The sequence below is a fragment of the Anser anser genome (assembly GCF_964211835.1).
Source record: "Anser anser genome assembly, chromosome: 3".
Lineage (NCBI taxonomy): Eukaryota > Metazoa > Chordata > Aves > Anseriformes > Anatidae > Anser > Anser anser.
Genome location: NC_139722.1, coordinates 110,584,822 through 110,603,514, shown reverse-complemented (window position 1 = coordinate 110,603,514; position 18,693 = coordinate 110,584,822). Strand labels below are relative to the sequence as shown.

The 18,693-nt window shown below is 38.4% G+C and overlaps 1 protein-coding gene across 12 annotated transcripts in view; it reads left to right on the top strand.

Moving 5' to 3' along the window:
• WDPCP (WD repeat containing planar cell polarity effector) overlaps positions 1-18,693 on the top strand; it is a 150,840-nt gene that overhangs the window by 73,625 nt on the left and 58,522 nt on the right. For all 12 annotated transcript variants that reach the window (XR_014582869.1, XM_083832222.1, XM_083832228.1 and 9 more), the window contains 3 exons: positions 4,020-4,629; positions 9,492-9,680; positions 12,288-12,411. Coding sequence is in view for 11 of the 12 variants with exons in the window: in XM_083832222.1 (XP_083688348.1) it covers positions 4,020-4,629; positions 9,492-9,680; positions 12,288-12,411 (923 nt within the window). In the remaining variant the exon portion in view is untranslated. The remainder of the gene's footprint in view (positions 1-4,019; positions 4,630-9,491; positions 9,681-12,287; positions 12,412-18,693) is intronic.

Here is an 18,693-nt window from a genome sequence, read left to right as displayed (position 1 = left end):
TGATTACTGCAAGGGGAAAATGATATAAATGTGCAGTAGCGATGCTTGACTGCTGCATTGGTAAGGGAAATGTGCATAAATTATGTGGACAGTATTTAAATACATTTACTACACGTTAGTAAAGTACATGTCACAAAACTAAACAGCACTTTTTAAAAAATGTATTTATTTTACAGAAAGTAATTGTTTTTACTTCGTGCAAAGTACTTCCAGAAGCGTTCATTTGAAATCCAAGGCTACGTGCTTGGTCCAAGATTTATGGAAAGCACTTAACATTGAATAGGATTATATGTGTCACTGTGCGGTATTATGGCTTTGTCTTTTTCGATCCACTGCCCTGTCCCCTGCTCCACAATTCTGACAGTTGTCCTACCCACTGCTGAGGGAAGTCCTCCAGTTTTGCCTTCCCATTCCTTGCAAAAATGTTGGGTTTGTTAACTGAAGGAAATATTGTGATTTTAATGTTCCCCTCTTGAGTTCCAGGGAGTTCAGAACTACTGCTTGCCAGGAAGGAATCCCAGTGGATTCCTTCAGATGGACTGCTAAAGCATTATGTATGTTACGTTTACTAGCATGTGGCTACTTACCAGATAGGTAAACAATTGGCAGGTAATGGCATACCATCTTCTTGGGGGGAAAAAAAAAAAAAAGTTGTTTTGATTGCTAGTCTGTGTTTCATAGAATCACAGAATGACTTGGGTTGGAAGGGACCTTAAGGATCATCTAGTTCCAACCCCTCTGCCATGGGCAGGGACACCTCCCACTAGCTCAGGCTGCCCAAAGCCCCATCCAGCCTGGCCTTGAACACCTCCAGGCATGGGGCAGCCACAGCTTTTCTGGGCAACCTGTGCCAGTGCCTCATCATCATCACAGTAAAGAATTTCTTCCTTATATCTAAGCTAAGTCTACCCTCTTTTAATTTAAAGCCATTCACCCTTGTCCTATCGCTACACACCATGATAAAGAGTCCCTCTCCAGCTTCCAACTGGAAGGAATGCTTTTTTCAGAAGTGTTATCTTAGCCTCATTAACATGCTTCTGTAGTGGCATGTCTCTGCTTTAGTTCTTCAGTTAGTGGCATGAAGAATTATTAATAAAAGTAATTCCTGTCAAAGAAACTCAAATCTTCCCTCTCAGATGAAAGAATATCCATTTTTCCCCCTCAGAGTGCCAAATACCAGTTACATTCAGCAAAACAGGAAAGCAGAACAAAGAGGTCTCTAGGCTTGCAACTCTTCCTCCAAGAGGCAAATGAGGCCACTGACACATGAGAAGCACTTTATCGGTTCCAATCTAAGGAAAAGTGTTTCTCTTGTTTTCAGCCAGAATATGAACAGTAGTCTCTAGAAAACTTTCATTTAAGCCTAATTTGTTTAAACAGTATGTTAAAACATCTGTTTTAAGATACAGCAAATAGTCTTCCTCTCCTCTCAGGAACATTTCCGTAGTATAGAATTTTTCTACATACAGCAACCAGTCCTACCCAAGATTTCATTTCAAGGATCTGCTTTCAAAATCACGTGCGGGTAGGAAGCTTCTCATCTCAAGGTTCGTTAAATTAGGCCTTTCAAAAAATATAAGGTTTTCCTTTCTTTTAAATTCAAGGTAGTGAGCAACATTTTGTCCCTCTATTACTCTAACATGGCAGAACAAAAGTATTAATTGGATTCTGTTTGGTTGCTGACTCTCAAATGATCAGATAACATTTATTTTTCTGTTACTATTTCCATTGCTGTTTTCCAGTAGTCACTCCTATGGAGTTGAAAAATCCACAATTCCCATGTTTTCTTCTGTGTTGTCTTAAGCTTCAAGGCCAGTTTCTCTTCAGAATTTAATAGTGCTTTCAATCTTTCATCTCTCGTGTGCTTGATTATTGTGTGTATCTTCATGATTTTCTTGTCGCTTGTGAGGAGATGTTCAGAGAAGAGCGCTGGTTTGGGATCAAAATGTGTAGGTGAATAATGCAGTGCATTGAAACCTGCCACAGGAAGACAGAAATCTGAGTCCCAGAGGGCCTCAAGGCTCATTTCACTGAAGTTATGGAAGCTTTGAAGACTTGCTTGGGCAAGACTTCCATTTCACATATTTGAAAGGCAGCTATCTGGGTCTCTGTGCATAGTCTTAGGGAAAACTGCAGAACAAATAACACTTCACCTTGTCTTTATTTGGGGTTACAGAGCTCTGTGGTCACAGTAATCCTCTGTCCACAATAACCTCTTTTACAGGTTGCCTTGCTATGCAATTTAACACCCTAATAAGCTATACATTTCAAGCCGTTCTAACACCAAACCGCTGCACAGTAGCCACTGCATATTTTGTGGGCTTAAATGACTAGCTGCAGAGGCTAATTCATTGGTGAGCGAATGGAGCAGATGAGAAAAGGGTTTTCAGCCTATATAACTGATTTCATCTTTTATTTCCTTTTTGATATATATTTTATTGATCACTACTCTTGTTAGAAATCAGCTTACTTTTTTTTTCACAAGATGGGTGCATTGGCTTCTGTATTAGATGCCTTCACATCCAATATTTTGTTTCTAGCCTATTAAGTAGTTCTTACTGTGTCCCTAACTACACATCTTATACTAAGACTTCTGTATTAACAAGCAGCTGGTTTGCAGCCACAGAACAGCAACAATCCTTTTTTCTTGCTGCTTCTTGCAAAAGAAACCCTTTTACTCACAAAATAAGTAAACTGTCAGAACGAAACATCCTAATCAGTCTGATCAGCATCCCAGATAACTTGCTTATAAATTCATTATGTACTTCTGAAGTAATGGGTGGTATGCCAAAAAACTTCATTTCTTATTCTTCTTCTTTGCAAGATGAAAGGCTAAATTGTATGTTCAGTTGGTCTAGTGATCTGTGGAAATCAACTTTAAACTGCCTAAGTATTATGTGTGCATTTTTGTTTTCAACCTGAAATTTCCAGATTTCCTCCATCTCCCTTTTTTTTACCACTTCCTGTGTAAATAGTACTTGCATAGCACTTGGTCCCAAAAGTAGGGGCTTAAGTGGCAGGTCAGCAGCTTTAATTTATAGTGTGAATAATGCTATTGGTATACCTGAGGGTGGGGTTTGGCTACGTTTGACATTTTCCTTTCACTGTTTCCTTCTGCATGAACAAACACCACCATGCTTCTGACCAACTTCCACTACTCTCACTCTTCTAGAGACATTGTTTTCCTTTCTCTCTTTCAGAGAAATAGCTTTTTATAAGCCAATTTATAACTTGTTTTTTATTTTTTTACCACTAGTACTTCAACACTTTCCCTGCTCCAGTCCTGTACAATACCTCTCTCAAACACACATATTGTAGACCATGAAACTTCATTGGACTCCACTGTTGCCTCCATCATTTTATGGCATTTTGCATGCTTCCACACTACAAATTCTTGTTCTTTGCCAGCTGCTGTCTTTGGTTCATATTCTGCATTTGTGTTCTTCCATTTTGTTCAGCCTTCAAGTACCCCTAAATTGTCCCCATTTTCTACTATCACAAATTCATTCTATGGCACCAAAGAGCATCTACCACCTGCTCGCTTGGCAATGTACAGTGCACATTGTTTAAACATGCCATTGTTGCTACCACTACAGTATAATATTTTCAGTTATTGTGGCCCAGAGCAAATGATAAAAAATGCTCTACATGTGATGCTCACAGTAACCTATTAGAAACTTTTCCAGAAATTTGGGGATTTCTCCCCCATCCTCCTTGTGAATAATCAGCTATTCTTTGATATGTCAGCTGCTCATTTCTCCTCCAGTAGGACTGCTAGGACCATCCCCTCTTTAATCTTCTATTCTACTAACCTGTTGTGTTCTCTGAGCAAACAAATATGGCTCAAACTATATGACAAAAAGTAACCTTTGAAAAGCCTCACAACTCTATAATATGTGTGCTTGTTTTATCTTACTGAGCAATGAGAAAATGTGTTTTCAGCAGTCTGTTTTTTAAACCATCAAAGTCAAGAATAAACTGTTACAAACTACTACCAAAGTTTTTTGGATTTTTTACAGGTTCAGAGTTACGTCCGTACGGAATGGGATCCACTCGATGCTAGCTTCAGCACCAAGGAGCCTTATCGGGTTCACATAGTCGAGCACTCCATCTCCGCAGACAAAGAGCCCATGGCTGACAGCTGCGTCTACGATTGTGCTAGGAACAAAATTCAGTGTGTGGCAGTCACCAGAATACCACTGCCATCAAAGGCCATCAGCTGTTGCAGAAATGTTACAGAAGACAAACTAGTCCTGGGTTGTAAAGATTCATCAGTAATTCTGTACGACGCCTACAGCCAAGTGGCTCTGTTAGCCCAAGCAAAACTATTGCCTTCATTAATGACTTACCACCCTTCTGGGGCCATATTCGTGGTTGGCAGCTCTCAAGGGGAGCTGCAGCTTTTTGACACAGCACTGTCCCCAGTTAAAATTCAGCTGCTGGCAGAAGAGTTTTCACCTGAGGCAACTTTGCAATTCAGCAAACACTTTGATGCGTCTAGCAGCCTCGTCCAGATCCACTGGGCTGCTGCTCAAGGTGCATCTCCCTGCTCTGATGGCACAGATATCCATGATCTTTTGTTGGTTAGATTTGACAAAGGACCCTTAGGAGTACTTCGCTTTAAACTAGGTAAGTTACTGAGCACATTTATTGAACCTTAGGCTCTAGAGGAAACATTTGTACCTCACAAGTTTTTGGTAGCTTGAAAACATCCTCATTTTAGATATATGGTACCAAAGCGTTGAAAGTACACAATTCCAGTGATGTCTGAAGATGTGAACCAAGGACTCCATTACATTTAACAATTATTTAGTATCTGTTCTTGTGGGGTCTGACAGAGTAGGATCCTGATTTCTTGTATTAGGGTCCTGTTATGTTCCCTGCTACTCTAATAATGCGTAACAATTTATCATATTGAAAATTATTTTCATCTGTACTATGCAATTGTAAGAATTGTATTCCTTCTCTAGTAATACCTGCAACATACCAAAATAAGCTATATGTCATAATAGGATAGTAATGCTATCTCTTTAACAAATGAATTATTGTTTTGTATGATGCAACTGTCTTTTCCATTACAATTTGTATTTGTCCCAGTACTCTGTTATTTCTGACTTTAGTACATGAAGTTACACCATTTTTTCACTTTAAGACTTCACACAAGAAGGAAAGTTTTCATAACCTTCAGAGAAGTTTGGTCTCTCAGTTAATTTACCAGTTGTGAATAAATGAAAATGTAATAATACACAACTTAGAATTTATGTAGCACTTCTCATTTTAGGTGTAAGGAGGCTTTAAGGAGTAAAAGCGTAACTGACTCTTAATTTACAAACAGAATAACAAGAGTGAAGGAAAGCTGAAAGGCTTTTTAAGAGTTACACAAGGAGTCAGTGCTTGAACTAACAATAAAACCCCTGTTGTTCATCATCAGTGAGAACCGTATTCATTCCATTCAAGTCAAGCAAGTTACAGGGGTGCAGACCCAGTGTGAGAGTGAAAAAAACAATCATGCTTAAATCTTCTGACTACCAACCCAGTGTTTCACCGTGGCAGACAGCCATTTCGAATATACTCATCCTGGAAAATTTCAGCATTTTGCACATTGTCTGTCCAAGAAAACAGAATTGCCTTTGTAGATCTTTACAGGAGGTTTTTATGACTATTTTGTATAAAGCTATTGAGATTAGGAAGAAACCCATTTTTTAAAAAACTAGGTGACGGTGAAGTATGAAACTCTACTTTTTTTTTTTTTTTTTTACTGTTTAAGTCATGAATGTGCTGTTGTCTGGGCAAAATGTCGTCTAAAAGCAATGCAGACCTAAATATTTGAAAGTCTGATTTTACAAAACCTTAACTACATATGCCAGTGCAAAAAGATAAATTATTATAATAGGATGTCACCAACAAAAACATTGGGCTGGTTTACAGTTATACAGTTTTAAACAGAGCTGAACCAGCTGAACCATGTTGCTGTCATCCAAAATTACTATTAAAGCAACTGTTTACAAATTACCATTTATTTTGAGATAATTCAGCTGCATTGTGTTCAATGACGGGTTTAATAGTTGCAGAGCACCCCAGAACACTAATTAAAACAGCTATTTGATGTTTTTGTGCATGTTGGCCATTAAAAAAAAACAACTCTAAATTACCTCTTACCTGTCAAGCAGAAGGCACTCTACCAACATCTACCTTGCTTTTCTTCAGTCCTCCCTCGTGGGGTTTACTCACAACAGCTTTCCAGAAAGCACAGCTTTTCCCTTGCTATCTTTAGCACATTTATGTTCTTACGGAGGCAAGCAGGCTCTCAGTGCAGGGATTTAGAGGCCTTTCCTGCTAATTGCCAGCTTGTAAACTTAATTGGACTGTCTCCCTGGGCACCGTTCCTAAATCAATTAGGCAGTGAGTTGGCTGTCACCTCTTTTTCCCAAGTAGGTTGCCCGGAAGCGCACCACCCAAGAGAAGTCAAGCATCCAAATGGGAAGATGTTGACCTCTACAGTTGAAAGTTATCATGGTTGAAAATTCATTCTTTATAATTACAGTAAAATCACTTCTAGGAAGAAGGCAAAGCCCTCCCTGTCCATCCCTCCCTCCCTCCCTCCTCCTCTGTAGTCCACTGCGCAAAAACATGCTGTTCTCTATTGCATCCTGATTTTCAGCTTCACCACTCAGTTTTCCACGCTACCAAGGTAATGCTATGTTAAACAGTCAGCCCCTCTTCCCAACCTCAGCAGTTTTTAGATCTCCGCTACTGAAGAAATAATGCACATATAAATTATACTGAAAACTTAGGGATCCATGACAGAAAAATCCAGGCACTCAGGACTGAAATCAAATCTGTAATTAACTCATGGCTATGCAGTGTAGCTCTTGTGCCTCGTGCTGCAGTAGAGCATTCAACACGTAAGGCAGCCCAGCTAAGTAACTTAGGTCAACAGAATAGGTCAGAAAAGTGGATTTGAGGCTGTGAACGTGCTTAAAATTTGGCTTCCCTTAAGGGGTACTGCTGAATCAGCACATATGTCTTACATTTGGCCTCTAATTTTGTGAATAGGGTAGAATTGCTGCTATGGTATTTTTTGTTTTGTTTTGTTTGCTGTTGTTGTTTTTGTTATTTTTTAAACGTATTTTTCTGTTAATAGAATTACATACTAATACACAGAAAATTTTCAAGTCAATACTGTAGAGTTTTTGAATGTTTGTTTTTTGTATATAGTAATCAGCTACTTTTTTTAGAATAAACTGTTCTTACTGGCACCTGGAACACCTCTGTTTTTGCTGTTCCAAAAAAAAAAAAATTTTTTTGGATCCTACAGATATTGCATCATACATAGCATTTTCTGTAATTCCTTCAAGCAAAGAAAGATCTCCCAGAAAATACAGCTGAAAACAAGCCATGTAATTGATTCTGAACTGCATATTTTTACTAAATCACTATGTATGTCTGGCACTCCAGGTAATGTCTGTTCTCTTGGATTCATGGAGTTCTAGTGCTTTGTTTTTATCAGTTATAAATTACATCAACATTATTTGAATTGTTTCCCATTAAAGTCTGTTACCTATGTCAATGAGAATAGGCAAATAATTTTTTAATTTCCAGCAGCCATTTTAAGATCTTGGACAAGATTTGTGAATCTTGTGTTGTGCTGTCTAGTTAGATTTATTTCAGGAAAAGATTCGTGTTAAATTTACCCTCAAACATTAATGGCAAATATTTTTAGTGTTTAATGCCAAACTCATTTTTAAAAGCACTGCAGCTTCTTGTCATTGATGTCAACCCAGCCCTTGGATAACGCCAAAGTTGATACTAGTGCCAGTGGCTCAGCGCTGCTGGCCTAGAAAGATATTTTAAATATAATGCTATATTTAATTAGCATGCAAATAAGTATTTTCATCTTCACTTAGTGATTAATGTGAAGATTTCCCAACTTATATAGTGCTTTAAAAGCATGGAACGTTTAAGACAAATAAATTCTACTGTAACAATTAGATGTTATCACAGATGTGCACTCATTAAACATAGCTATTACACAGTATAACGTCCATAGACTTTAATATATGCAAATATTAAGTGAAATACAATAGACAAACATATCTTTTCTTTAATAGTGTTACGAAATTAAATATTTCTCTATTACAAATGTGTATATATGTGTGTGTATGTATACAAGTGTTTTTTTCCCCCCAAAGCATCAGATCTGTATTTGCAAGTTCTCAGCAGGTTACCTCACCTCAAGCTATAGTCAGATGTTTTTCCTGCACTTTTTTCCCTCTATTTTTATTTTCTGTCACAAACAATATTCACAACAAAGTTTACAAAAATTCTCTGAGATCTCTTTTCTATATACCATGTCTGCTTTTCTCTGTTACCAGACTTTTTTCCCCATCCATCCTATGGCTCCAAAATTCATTTTGAAAATCAGCTTGTTCCCTTTCTCATCATATTTTTTTCCTTGAAATTAATTTTGACAAACACCATCAGAATGGAGATTGAAATTTATTTCTATTTCTTTTTTTAAATGTTTTTAATTAGTGAGAGGGAAACAGTAGGTTTATTCTGGTCTCGTTCAGATATCTGGAGCAGTAGCAATAAATAATATGCTAGCACAGTGATACAAAGCAAGAAAGAAGTACTAAAATGCCATGCAAGGCCTATGGCACATGATCATCTAGCTAGTCAGAGATGATAAAAACCTTACTCTCGGCAGTTTTTCAGTCACCTTTTCTGTTCAGAAGCTGAGACCAGCAAGTCAAAAAACCTGTGAATCTGTTTTAGTTAATACTTGCCAGAGACTGAATGCTGTAAATCATGCTCTCATGGAGTGGGCAATCTGTCACTTTTTTTTTCTTTCTGTTATGGCAAGCAAGGCCATGGTTTCATGGGTACAAGTTCAAAGGTTCCTAGTTGTTAATATCTTTCATGATATCAACATATCAGAAGAAATACCTCCCTTAGAGAATGTTGCCAGGTTAGAAGTTAGTTCTAGGGCAACTGCAATATAGGGAGTAGAAGAGTTCTTTGAGGTCTGAACTGCTGTAAACTTGTATACTTTGGTAAGTCTGTGTGAGACTGCTGCTATTTTTTTTCTACTGTTGTCCAGCAGTATTTCTCTACAAGAAAGTGGTGCTAGAAACAAGAATTTATTACCTCCCACACAACCATAGCAGACTGAGAATAAGCTTTTCCTAACGTGTTTAAAACAAACTTCATTACATTATGTTTTCACTAGTGGGTATTGGCCACATTCACCCTATCCTCCATGCGTGAAGTTCACTGATAGTTTTCCTCTGCTGTACAAAGCACCCTAAATCTAAATAAACTAAGATAATAAGTAGCTGTATCACATAAAAATTTAATAGTGAAAATCATTAACTTAAGCTTTCTGATTTTAACCAACACCAATTATTTTTAGCTGTGCTGAAAAGTAGTCAGCTATTGTTTTACACTACTCATAACACAGTCTTTGGTTTTAATATTTCCTATAAAAGGTGTGATCACGAGAGGACAGCTGGGCCTGGTGGAAATCATCCACCAGTACATTCAGTATGATGAGATACACGAGGCAATTAATGTCCTGAACACCATGAACTGGAACACGATGGGTCGTCAGTGTTACATATGCTTGAGTGCCATTGTCAATCACCTTCTTAAACAAAAGCTTACACCAGACAGAGAAGGTAAGGGACTGATTATATTTTTAATGTATTTTTGTGGAGTCTTTGTAATTCTTGTGTGGATTATGATGATATATTTATTTACTTTATAAAGAAGACAATAGAGATAATCCAGACAATCGTTTGATCATGGTACTTCATAATTAAATGTCATATGTAGAGAAATAATTTCAGTAAAGTCTAGATCAATGTGTTGATTCCATCTTAGTTCACGTTTCTATCAGTAGTGAAAGTAAAATAATGCGTATTTTAACATATATAGGATAGGCATGAGTTAATATGTATAGCACTATCTTATATGTGTTATAACTTTGTTACATTATAAATTTAGCTTACTTCAGGCTAGTGTTAGTTAATACAGGCTTCAGTGTTTGTTTTATCATCATACTGAGGCAGCACTGGCTTAAGGAGGGACACTTGCCTGTAGCAGGGACAAGAGATTTTAGTATGGTTTGTAAGGTGCTTATGAAGGGTCATTCTTTCACTACAAGATCCAAAAGCTTTGAATACACTATCCTCTGCTGCCTCCTTTAGGATTACAGCTTTTGTCCTCACTGTAGTCTTCTGGCCCCCTGCAGTAGTAGCTGGGGTCCCTCACGAGAAATGATGAATTTTAGGCTCAGCCTCGTTTCTGCTGAAGCCTGGTGTCATGCCTTCCTCTTGATTTGCTGTGTATCTTGAAACTCAATAGACTTCAAGATTTGAAGTGCCTTGATTTAGCGAAGGTGTTATCCTCCAGTCTAGCAGGCAGACAGCTGGGGACCAGGCATCTTTTGTGGCAAGAAAGAATACTTAGGGTTCTGGTGTGTTTGATGATAGAAAAACTCCAAGGTGTCCTATGTCGCTGCCAAACCATCAGCTATCGCATTTTGGGGGATCTGATTAAAAAATCCCTGTATTGCAAATATAGCGTATCAATTCTAAATACAACATGCTTTTAAAAGAACCTATTAAAAAAAATATGATTTTAACACTCTTGTAAAAATATGCACATTATAAATACATGTCTGTGTTTCCCCCATGCGGCTTCCTAACGCTGTTTACAGCAGATGGAATTTTATTCTGTCCGGGAGTTATTCTACATGAAGCTGACAAATTTGGCATAGTAATTTGTTTTCTTTTTTTATTACCAAAAACCCAGTGAGGCCTTTTATTTATAGCGATGTGGCAGTTATCTTTGAGATCTTTATTCTGCCTTCAACATCAAGCTGGGCTATCTAATGAATGTATAACTGTGCTAGTAGTTGCTCGTATTCCATGTAGGTTGGAATATTTCTGAAGTACAAAACATGCTGTCAAGAAAACAGCAATGGCAAGAGCGTACGGCTTGTTTTCACGAGGTACTGCTGTATTCAATTTAATCTAAATTGACTGCTGCTTTGAAAGAAAATACCTTTAAAGTTCAGCTTATCTTACTGTCTAGATTTAAGATAACACAAAACCTAATTTACTAACAGTTTGCCTGTGTTCCTAACACAGTACTATTAGCACATTTAGTGCAATCAAGCCTAATAAAATAAAATGTAACTATGCTCGGAAATAAAGAACCTTTATCGCTAAATACAGAAATGGCTAGTTCAAACAAACGCTAATAACAGAAAATCAATGAGATATCGTCTGCCTAATGAGACAATAGGTTGGTTGTATGTTGGTTTTCAAGCCCCCACAAAATTCTGATGAGCAGCAGCGATTTGCACATCCACCTTGAAAGGAAAACCTGTGCTGGTATAGCAAATTCTCCCTGTGCCTTCAGAGTGAGCAAGACTTCTGTCAGTCGTTTTGTTTGGACTGTGTGACTTCTGCATGTGTTGACTGTCAAGCAGAAGTCATATAGCATAAATATTATCGATCATTAAATTTCTTCTGAGCTAAGCATGTGGGACATGAATGCCTAGTGTGTATTTTCCTACATTGCTTGTAATTTTGTATTAAAAACATGTAGCAAAATGGCTCAGAGCTAAGGCTGTGGAGTACACCAGTCAGAAAGTATATAAAGAGAAGACAACTTCTGTAACAAAAGGGCTTTATTTTATTGATTACAAGGGAGGTTATTCTGTTTCCAACCACTACACGCTGTAGGAGAGCCAAGCCCTTAGGGTTTCTAGACCCTTTTATTTAAAGTTTGTAAAGAACTATTGGCTGAAGGAGGTTCCTTAGACCTCAAGGCCATCACAAGAAAGGTTCTGTCACCTGCTGACCTAACACATAAGAATAATCCCTGAAAAACTGAAGTTCATTGTTGCCTGCCTAAGAGGACTAAGAAAACTGGAGCTAACAGAGTTGATCTCTACTGGACAAACTTGTTCAAACTGTATTTTTCTTATGAGTCACTTTTAATTGTATGCTTCTGGTGAGAACTAGATGTGTTATAAACTTTTTCATCTTTTTGACAGCTTTTGTTGCTCAAAGTCATTGTCAGCTCTGCCTCAAAGTGAAAGTTTATATGCACATTTGTGTTTGTACAAGCTGTCATATTTTAATTTCATCTGTCCTACAACAACATCACATTGCATCAGTGTTTGAGGAATTTGACTGACTGCAAACATGAGCAACCTGTTGTAATTGAAACAGTTTCACTTGTTTCATTGCTGCTGTGTTTGAACTCTACAGCACAGCTTGAGGCAAGCCTTGGAACCTTTTATGCTCCAACAAGACCCCTCTTGGATACAACCGTGCTGGAGTACAGGGACCCCATCAGCAGATACGCGAGAAGGTTCTTCCACCACCTGCTCAGGTGAATGACAGTTTCAACTTCTATCGACTCAAAATTAATTGCATATTTCAATAACTACCTACTTTAATGTGGTTAACATTTTCCAAGAGGACCACCCCTGAAAAAAATGCATTCATTGTTACTGTTTGTTTAACTTGCACTTCATTCCTTTCAACTACAGTATTGCAGATAAAATGTTATTCAGAGCTCTTCTATCATCAATACACATAAAATGATTCACTCTTTCCCTTTTAGATTGATAGAAAAAAGATAACATGCATCTGAGAGATTTATATTCACCAACTGCGTGCAGGTTAACTATTGAAACAGCTTACAAACTTGGAGAAAATCTTGAGTTTAAATAGATGCTAAATTGCAAATGAACAGTATCATGCAAGACGTTTTTGGTTTTGCACCCTTGAAATCAAAGACAACAAAGACAACAATTTGGTTGTTGTCACCCTCAGAGTGACATTTTCCAGCCACTTTCAGTACACTTTAAGGTCTAGAAGTCTTCACCATTAAAATACAAGAAAATGGAATGTTGCTTTCATCTGTAAATTATATGATGTTAGAAAATTCATAATACCAAATTCAGCTAGAATTTATATTATGTTGATATATGACTATATTTGTGTAATACATTAATAGCCTAAATTTCAATCTGTTGTAAATATCAATATAAGCAGTTCAACCTGTTCATGTGTTCAACCACAAATACAACTGAAGCATTCCCTCTGATAATTATCCAGTCAGTGAAAAGAAAGAGAAATTATCTGAATGATAACCCAAATGTTTGTAATGACTTGTTGAGGACATGCTGAGGAGACTTGCAACGTGCCCTTTTTCTGTGTTCCATCCAGATTGTATACGTTGTCCGCATATGCAAAGTTAGGAACTTCAAGCTTCTTTGATGGTACAGTGTGTGCTTCTTTGATGGTACAGTGTGTGCTTCTTACAAATCTAAAAGAGAAATAATTTATACTGTCTTCTAAATTTTGAGTCTGAACAGGATCACCTTTCTGCTAAACGGGTCCGTACCAATGCGGTAATTATTCTAAGTAGAAGAATGCGCCAAATATCTGCATAATGTGTACCAGCTTTTACTGGAGTTTTCTTGATAGATTTGGCCACAGTACAGGGTGCAAGCTCTGCTTTTGCCTTTCTCCTAGAAACCAGCAGGGAAGATCTGTTGCTGCAGTGGCCAACTATAATGGCTGTGGGCCAGTTGCCTGCAGAGGACAGATGCGGAAAGAATGCCTCAGAGATTGCTGAGAGGTGTAATAGGTATAGGGCTCTTACATCTGCTAGAGAAAGGTGTATTCCCTCTGACTCAGGATTTGCTTCCAAATGCTAGCAGGCATGCAGAGGCATGGGGCCCTGGCTGAGCTTTCAGCCCTTGGGGCTGCTGAACACAGCTGAAATACTGACTCAACCCCCCTAGCAAACATGAAGCTTCGGTGTCAGAACGCTGCCTGGACAGCATGAGACACAGATGGGAGGGGTGCAGGAGGGTCTCCCCATGTGTTTTACCTCCACTATAATGCGGCCCTTGAACAATCTACTGTTGTGGCAGTTTCTTGAAAGAAATGAATGTTGTTTTGCTGTTTCCCTATTGTCAAAGGGATTTGTATTCAACTGAATCAAAGTGATAGGATCATGTGATTGCTGCAGAAGAGATGGTAATGCTTAAAGTTTATCTGAGAAGACATAATCCAAGTACAAAATGAAATGTTCAAAAATGGGAGATTTATCTGATAGAAAGCAAGGAAATGATGTCCAGAGCTGATCTTTATTGTATTAAAGTGGCTGTGCCTTAATTGCTGTTTATTTCCTTTTAGATGTTTTCTTAAGTGACTAGAATGATTTGAATGTAAGCTAAAAAGCAAGTGCTACAGATTTGCTGGAGGAATGGTAAACCAGCTGGATGGTTCTGGGTGAGAGAAAGCCATCTAGGCATGCTGCAATGTCTGGGAGAATCTCAGCGAGGCACAAAGCTCACTAATTCGTCCAGGCATGCAGAAGTTGCAGCCTCTGCTGTTACGTCCCTCTCTAAGGAGCCAGCAAGGCCAGCCACATCTGCCAACCTGCATTTATGACTGTGGGTTCAAAACAGGAAGAAAAGTCTGCTCTTGCCTTTTTGGATCAGCCTATTATACCCATCAGGTACTGGAAATGGAATAGTCTTCCCACTACCTGTTTGTCAGAGATGACAACTTTATCTGGATGTCAGGAAGGCTGCATTTAAAGTCAGTTTTATGCTGTCTGTCTCAACCCTTCTTATTTGATTCATTCCTTTTTTATTTTTTTATTAATTTGGCACTAAATACTTGCAAGCTAGTTACAAATAGTTAATGAATCTCTTCACAGTGAATCTGTGCTTCCACAGATGTGTATATAGGACCAAAGAAAATAATTGCAAGAAGACTTAAATGCAAATGCACCATAAACTGTCAATGCCAACTTGACACAGCACTAGGGTATGTTTGTTACTCTCTTGCGAGCAAGAGGAGACAAAAGCAAAATAGTCACTTTGTTCCCTATTGCAACAAGAAGCAGAGGAAACGCAGAGCTTCTTAAGTTGCATGCACTGTAAGTATGGCTGGTATTCAAAAAATATCCCCTGGAATATAGTAAGGACTTCAGCAATTCCTTTGGGCGTCAGAGAAAGCAAAAAGCATATGCACAGGAGGCAAATGTAGGTGACAGTGAGCTGAAAGACACTGGGAGCCAGAAATTCAAACATGGGGTAGGAAGAGTGAGGAATGTGGCTTAGACACGTAAGTGAAAAACAAGGAAATGAGAGCAAAGGACTAAAGAGAGGGATAGGGACATGCAGAATAATGCAAAAGGGTAGAGTAGGAGTACAGAGCGAAAACAGACAACAGTGTAGGATGTGTGTGGTGGGCTATAGAGGAGACCAGAAGCATAAGGGGTGGACGGAGAAGGGCGGAGTCTTTCATGCAAGATTAAAACATTAAAAAGCTTAAATGTTTCTAGATCTACATCTGAAAAATGTTCATATAAACAAAATTCTTCACCCCCACCTCCCTGCCCCCCCAGCTTTCCTTTGAATGCCCCACCAATCTGCCTTAAGCCTTTTCTAGAAGGACCCACTCTTGGGAGAGAAATATTAATTCATTCTGCATGCTGAGACAATCTTTGACCTGCCTGCTGAGTCTGCCAAAAAGGTGCCAGTTATTGTTGTACTTTTTAAGATGTGAGTGTCTGTGTTTACTAGAATTGAGAAATGCAGTCACCTTTTCAGAAAGGCTATCCTCACCTTGTAATAATCATGTGCCAATGATTTTAATCTTTACTGCAGGCGGAAAGGTTTTATATCCAGTTGCACATAACTGGAGACATCCATTTTCACATTATCGGTGAGATTATAGGCTAAGTATTTTTCTGCCATCAAAAAGATCAGTTTCCAGAAAAAAAAAATAGTGTTGTGATGGTAGGTTCCCTCATTTAGGTATTGGGCACTTTAGAAAGAAGGTGCTCTGTAACAACAGAGCTGTATTGCAAGTATGGGTTAGAAAATGGTGCAGCAACCTGAATGGGCCAAGAAACACTGAGGGCACGACTGAAATGTATTGCATTTAGAAGGAAGGAAACTGTCTTGCACCATATTTAACAGAGCCACGTTATTTGTATGTTTCATTACAAAAGCTAAGTTTTTCTATTTGTAATCCATGCAGCATCTTCAGGTTTCCACTAACATAGAGGCACAGAGTTTTGCAGGTATAGGCCCTGAATAAAGAATATGGAATACCTTCAAAAACAGGCATTCAGTATACAAAATTAAAATTAAAGGCCTCTTAATTATATGCCAGGGATCCATTACAACAGTATTTATGGAATGAATAATTATTTTCACTTTAAATTCTTATCTATAATTAAAAAATACTGGAACTGAATTACAAGTATAAAAATATATCTTAGGTGTTCCTTGCCACTTGAGCAGCACTCCTGTATTTTATTATGATGTCACTACTTATAATAATATAATGCATTATATCATTATGTAAAATGTTGAGCAGAGGCGGATTTATTAGGAAGCCTTGGGGAGCTGTAACCTCCTTGCCCCCACCCTTTTGTTATGCGCTGCCTACGAAGTGTATTTGTGTAATGGGGGAGTGGCTGCACAACCTCCTGCCTCTGGATAACAGCCTCATCTAGCCGTGCACAGAACATGGAATGGGATGGAATAGTTTTTCACTCGTTAACTACAGCATCGCTGACTCATGGCTTTGCTTCCCTCTGATCAAGCATTCGTAAATTGGACTTGTCATGTTTTCTAATGCATGAAATTATCTTGTTTGTTTGACACACTCAGGCACAAACACGCGCCGGCTCTATTTCATTGAAACTTTTCTCTCCTTCTCAGAAAGACAGTGAGGAAGAAACATGGCATGAGCTGGAAACGAAGGCAGGGTTGGAAAGTGAAGTCTGAAATGCATCTGAGGAGCTGTGGAATTAGAATGCAGGCCCAGCTCCGTGCTTCTGCTGTGCCCTTTCCTCCTTTGTAGTTCTCTTCTTGTGCTTCTGAATGCGCAATTTAAGGATCTTTCTTGTTTTGTTTTGTTTTGTTTGCTGTGGAAAAACACTAAGATTCAAAACCATGTGGACCTTCCCATCTGGTAATTCCATTATCCATCCCCCTTCTACCAGCTCCAAGTACAAATATGTTTCCCTACGAAGCAAAGCTCTGTTCTAAATACCAGGACGGTTCATTTGCCTCTTTCAAGAGAAACGCACAGCTCTGATCATATCCACTCAGAGAGTTTTGAATGGATTCACAGAAGTATTCTGCTTTGTACAAGTACAAAAATGAAAGCTATGTATTTTTGCTGTTACTGTTTTTATGCTTCACCCCAGAAGTGTCGTGCACTCTTCCAGTGTCCAGTGTAAGATTCTGTTGGTTTAAAGCAAAGAAGAATTTAGATACATGTTAGGCAGAACATTCATGATGTAGTACAAATTTATACACAGAGCTTGACTGAGGTCTTTTTAAAATAAAAACTAGTAAAGGAGATGAGAAAGTAGGTGATCCTTAGCATCAGGGGAGATCTGTTTCCAGCCAGTACGGTTTCTTATCAATCACTTCACTATTTGAGAGTTCTGAAGTGTACTGCTATGCAGCCTGACATGATTCCTTGACACAGTTACCACTTACCTCCAAGACAACCTTTGAAAAGCTAAAATAAAGCTCTTTCACCCTGCAGTGACATCACTTATGCAGTTCTAACTAACCCTTGGTAAGCAGGTTCTTGTATCGCTACAGTGCGGTCTGCAAAGTAGACGTGCACCGTGACTATTCCATCCTAAACAGGACCCTAAATCAAAGGTGAGAAAATGCCTCAACACCATAATAGTTCCCAATCCGATTTGCTCCCAACTGTATGGAACTAAGGGACAAAGTGAGCAAAGAGCTTTTATGATCCTTTTAAAGAGCACCCTAAAAGTAGAATCTATAATTATATTGGTACATAGTGTGTCACAAAATACGTATAAACATTAATGATGACATGGTTCAGGACTGAGAATGTCTTTTATATTCATAAGGTAACCTATTAGGCATTAAATTATGCCTTCAGATAAAATGACCGCTGATGTCAGTCAGGTTCTCTATGGTGGCCACATGAACAGAATTCATCTCTACGGGAGTAAGTTCAGTAGCAGCATTCTGACTAAAGTAGCACCTTCTGGAGAGGACTTTGAAGAGTCATTTTTTGTCATCTTGTAAGAACGATCAAAACCAAAGGTTTTCATATAGCCATGGCACTGATAAATGAGAATTTCAATTGCTGTGATGGAACTGCACATGAAAAGATCCCCTGGTCATGCTTCTTGACCTGTTTTAGAAACAAGAAATAAAGGCACCTATTCAATGGAACTAGATTATTTTTTCATTTAAAGAGATATTTAAATCTCAGGAAAAGTTTAGAATGTCTTTGCTTCAGTCCTATATTGCTAATGAGTTTTTTCTTAAACCAGCTCCACAACAGGTTCCAATTTCAGGCAGATGCTTTGATGCCACAGGAGTAGCTCCAGGATTTAATTCTCTAGTGACGAACACAATGTACGAAATACTGAGCAAAATATTAGGGAAAAAAAAGAGGAAATAACATGACATAATTGCTTGAGAATAAAATCACGTGAAGATAAAGCACAAGAAGTCTCTGACAGAGATTTGGGCAAGACTTTCTGCTGAAACTAATGGGAGACATTGCTTGAAGCATGGGAAAGACGTCCCCTCCCACACACTTAGGGCAGTCCCAGAGCTGCTCTGCTGTGGTA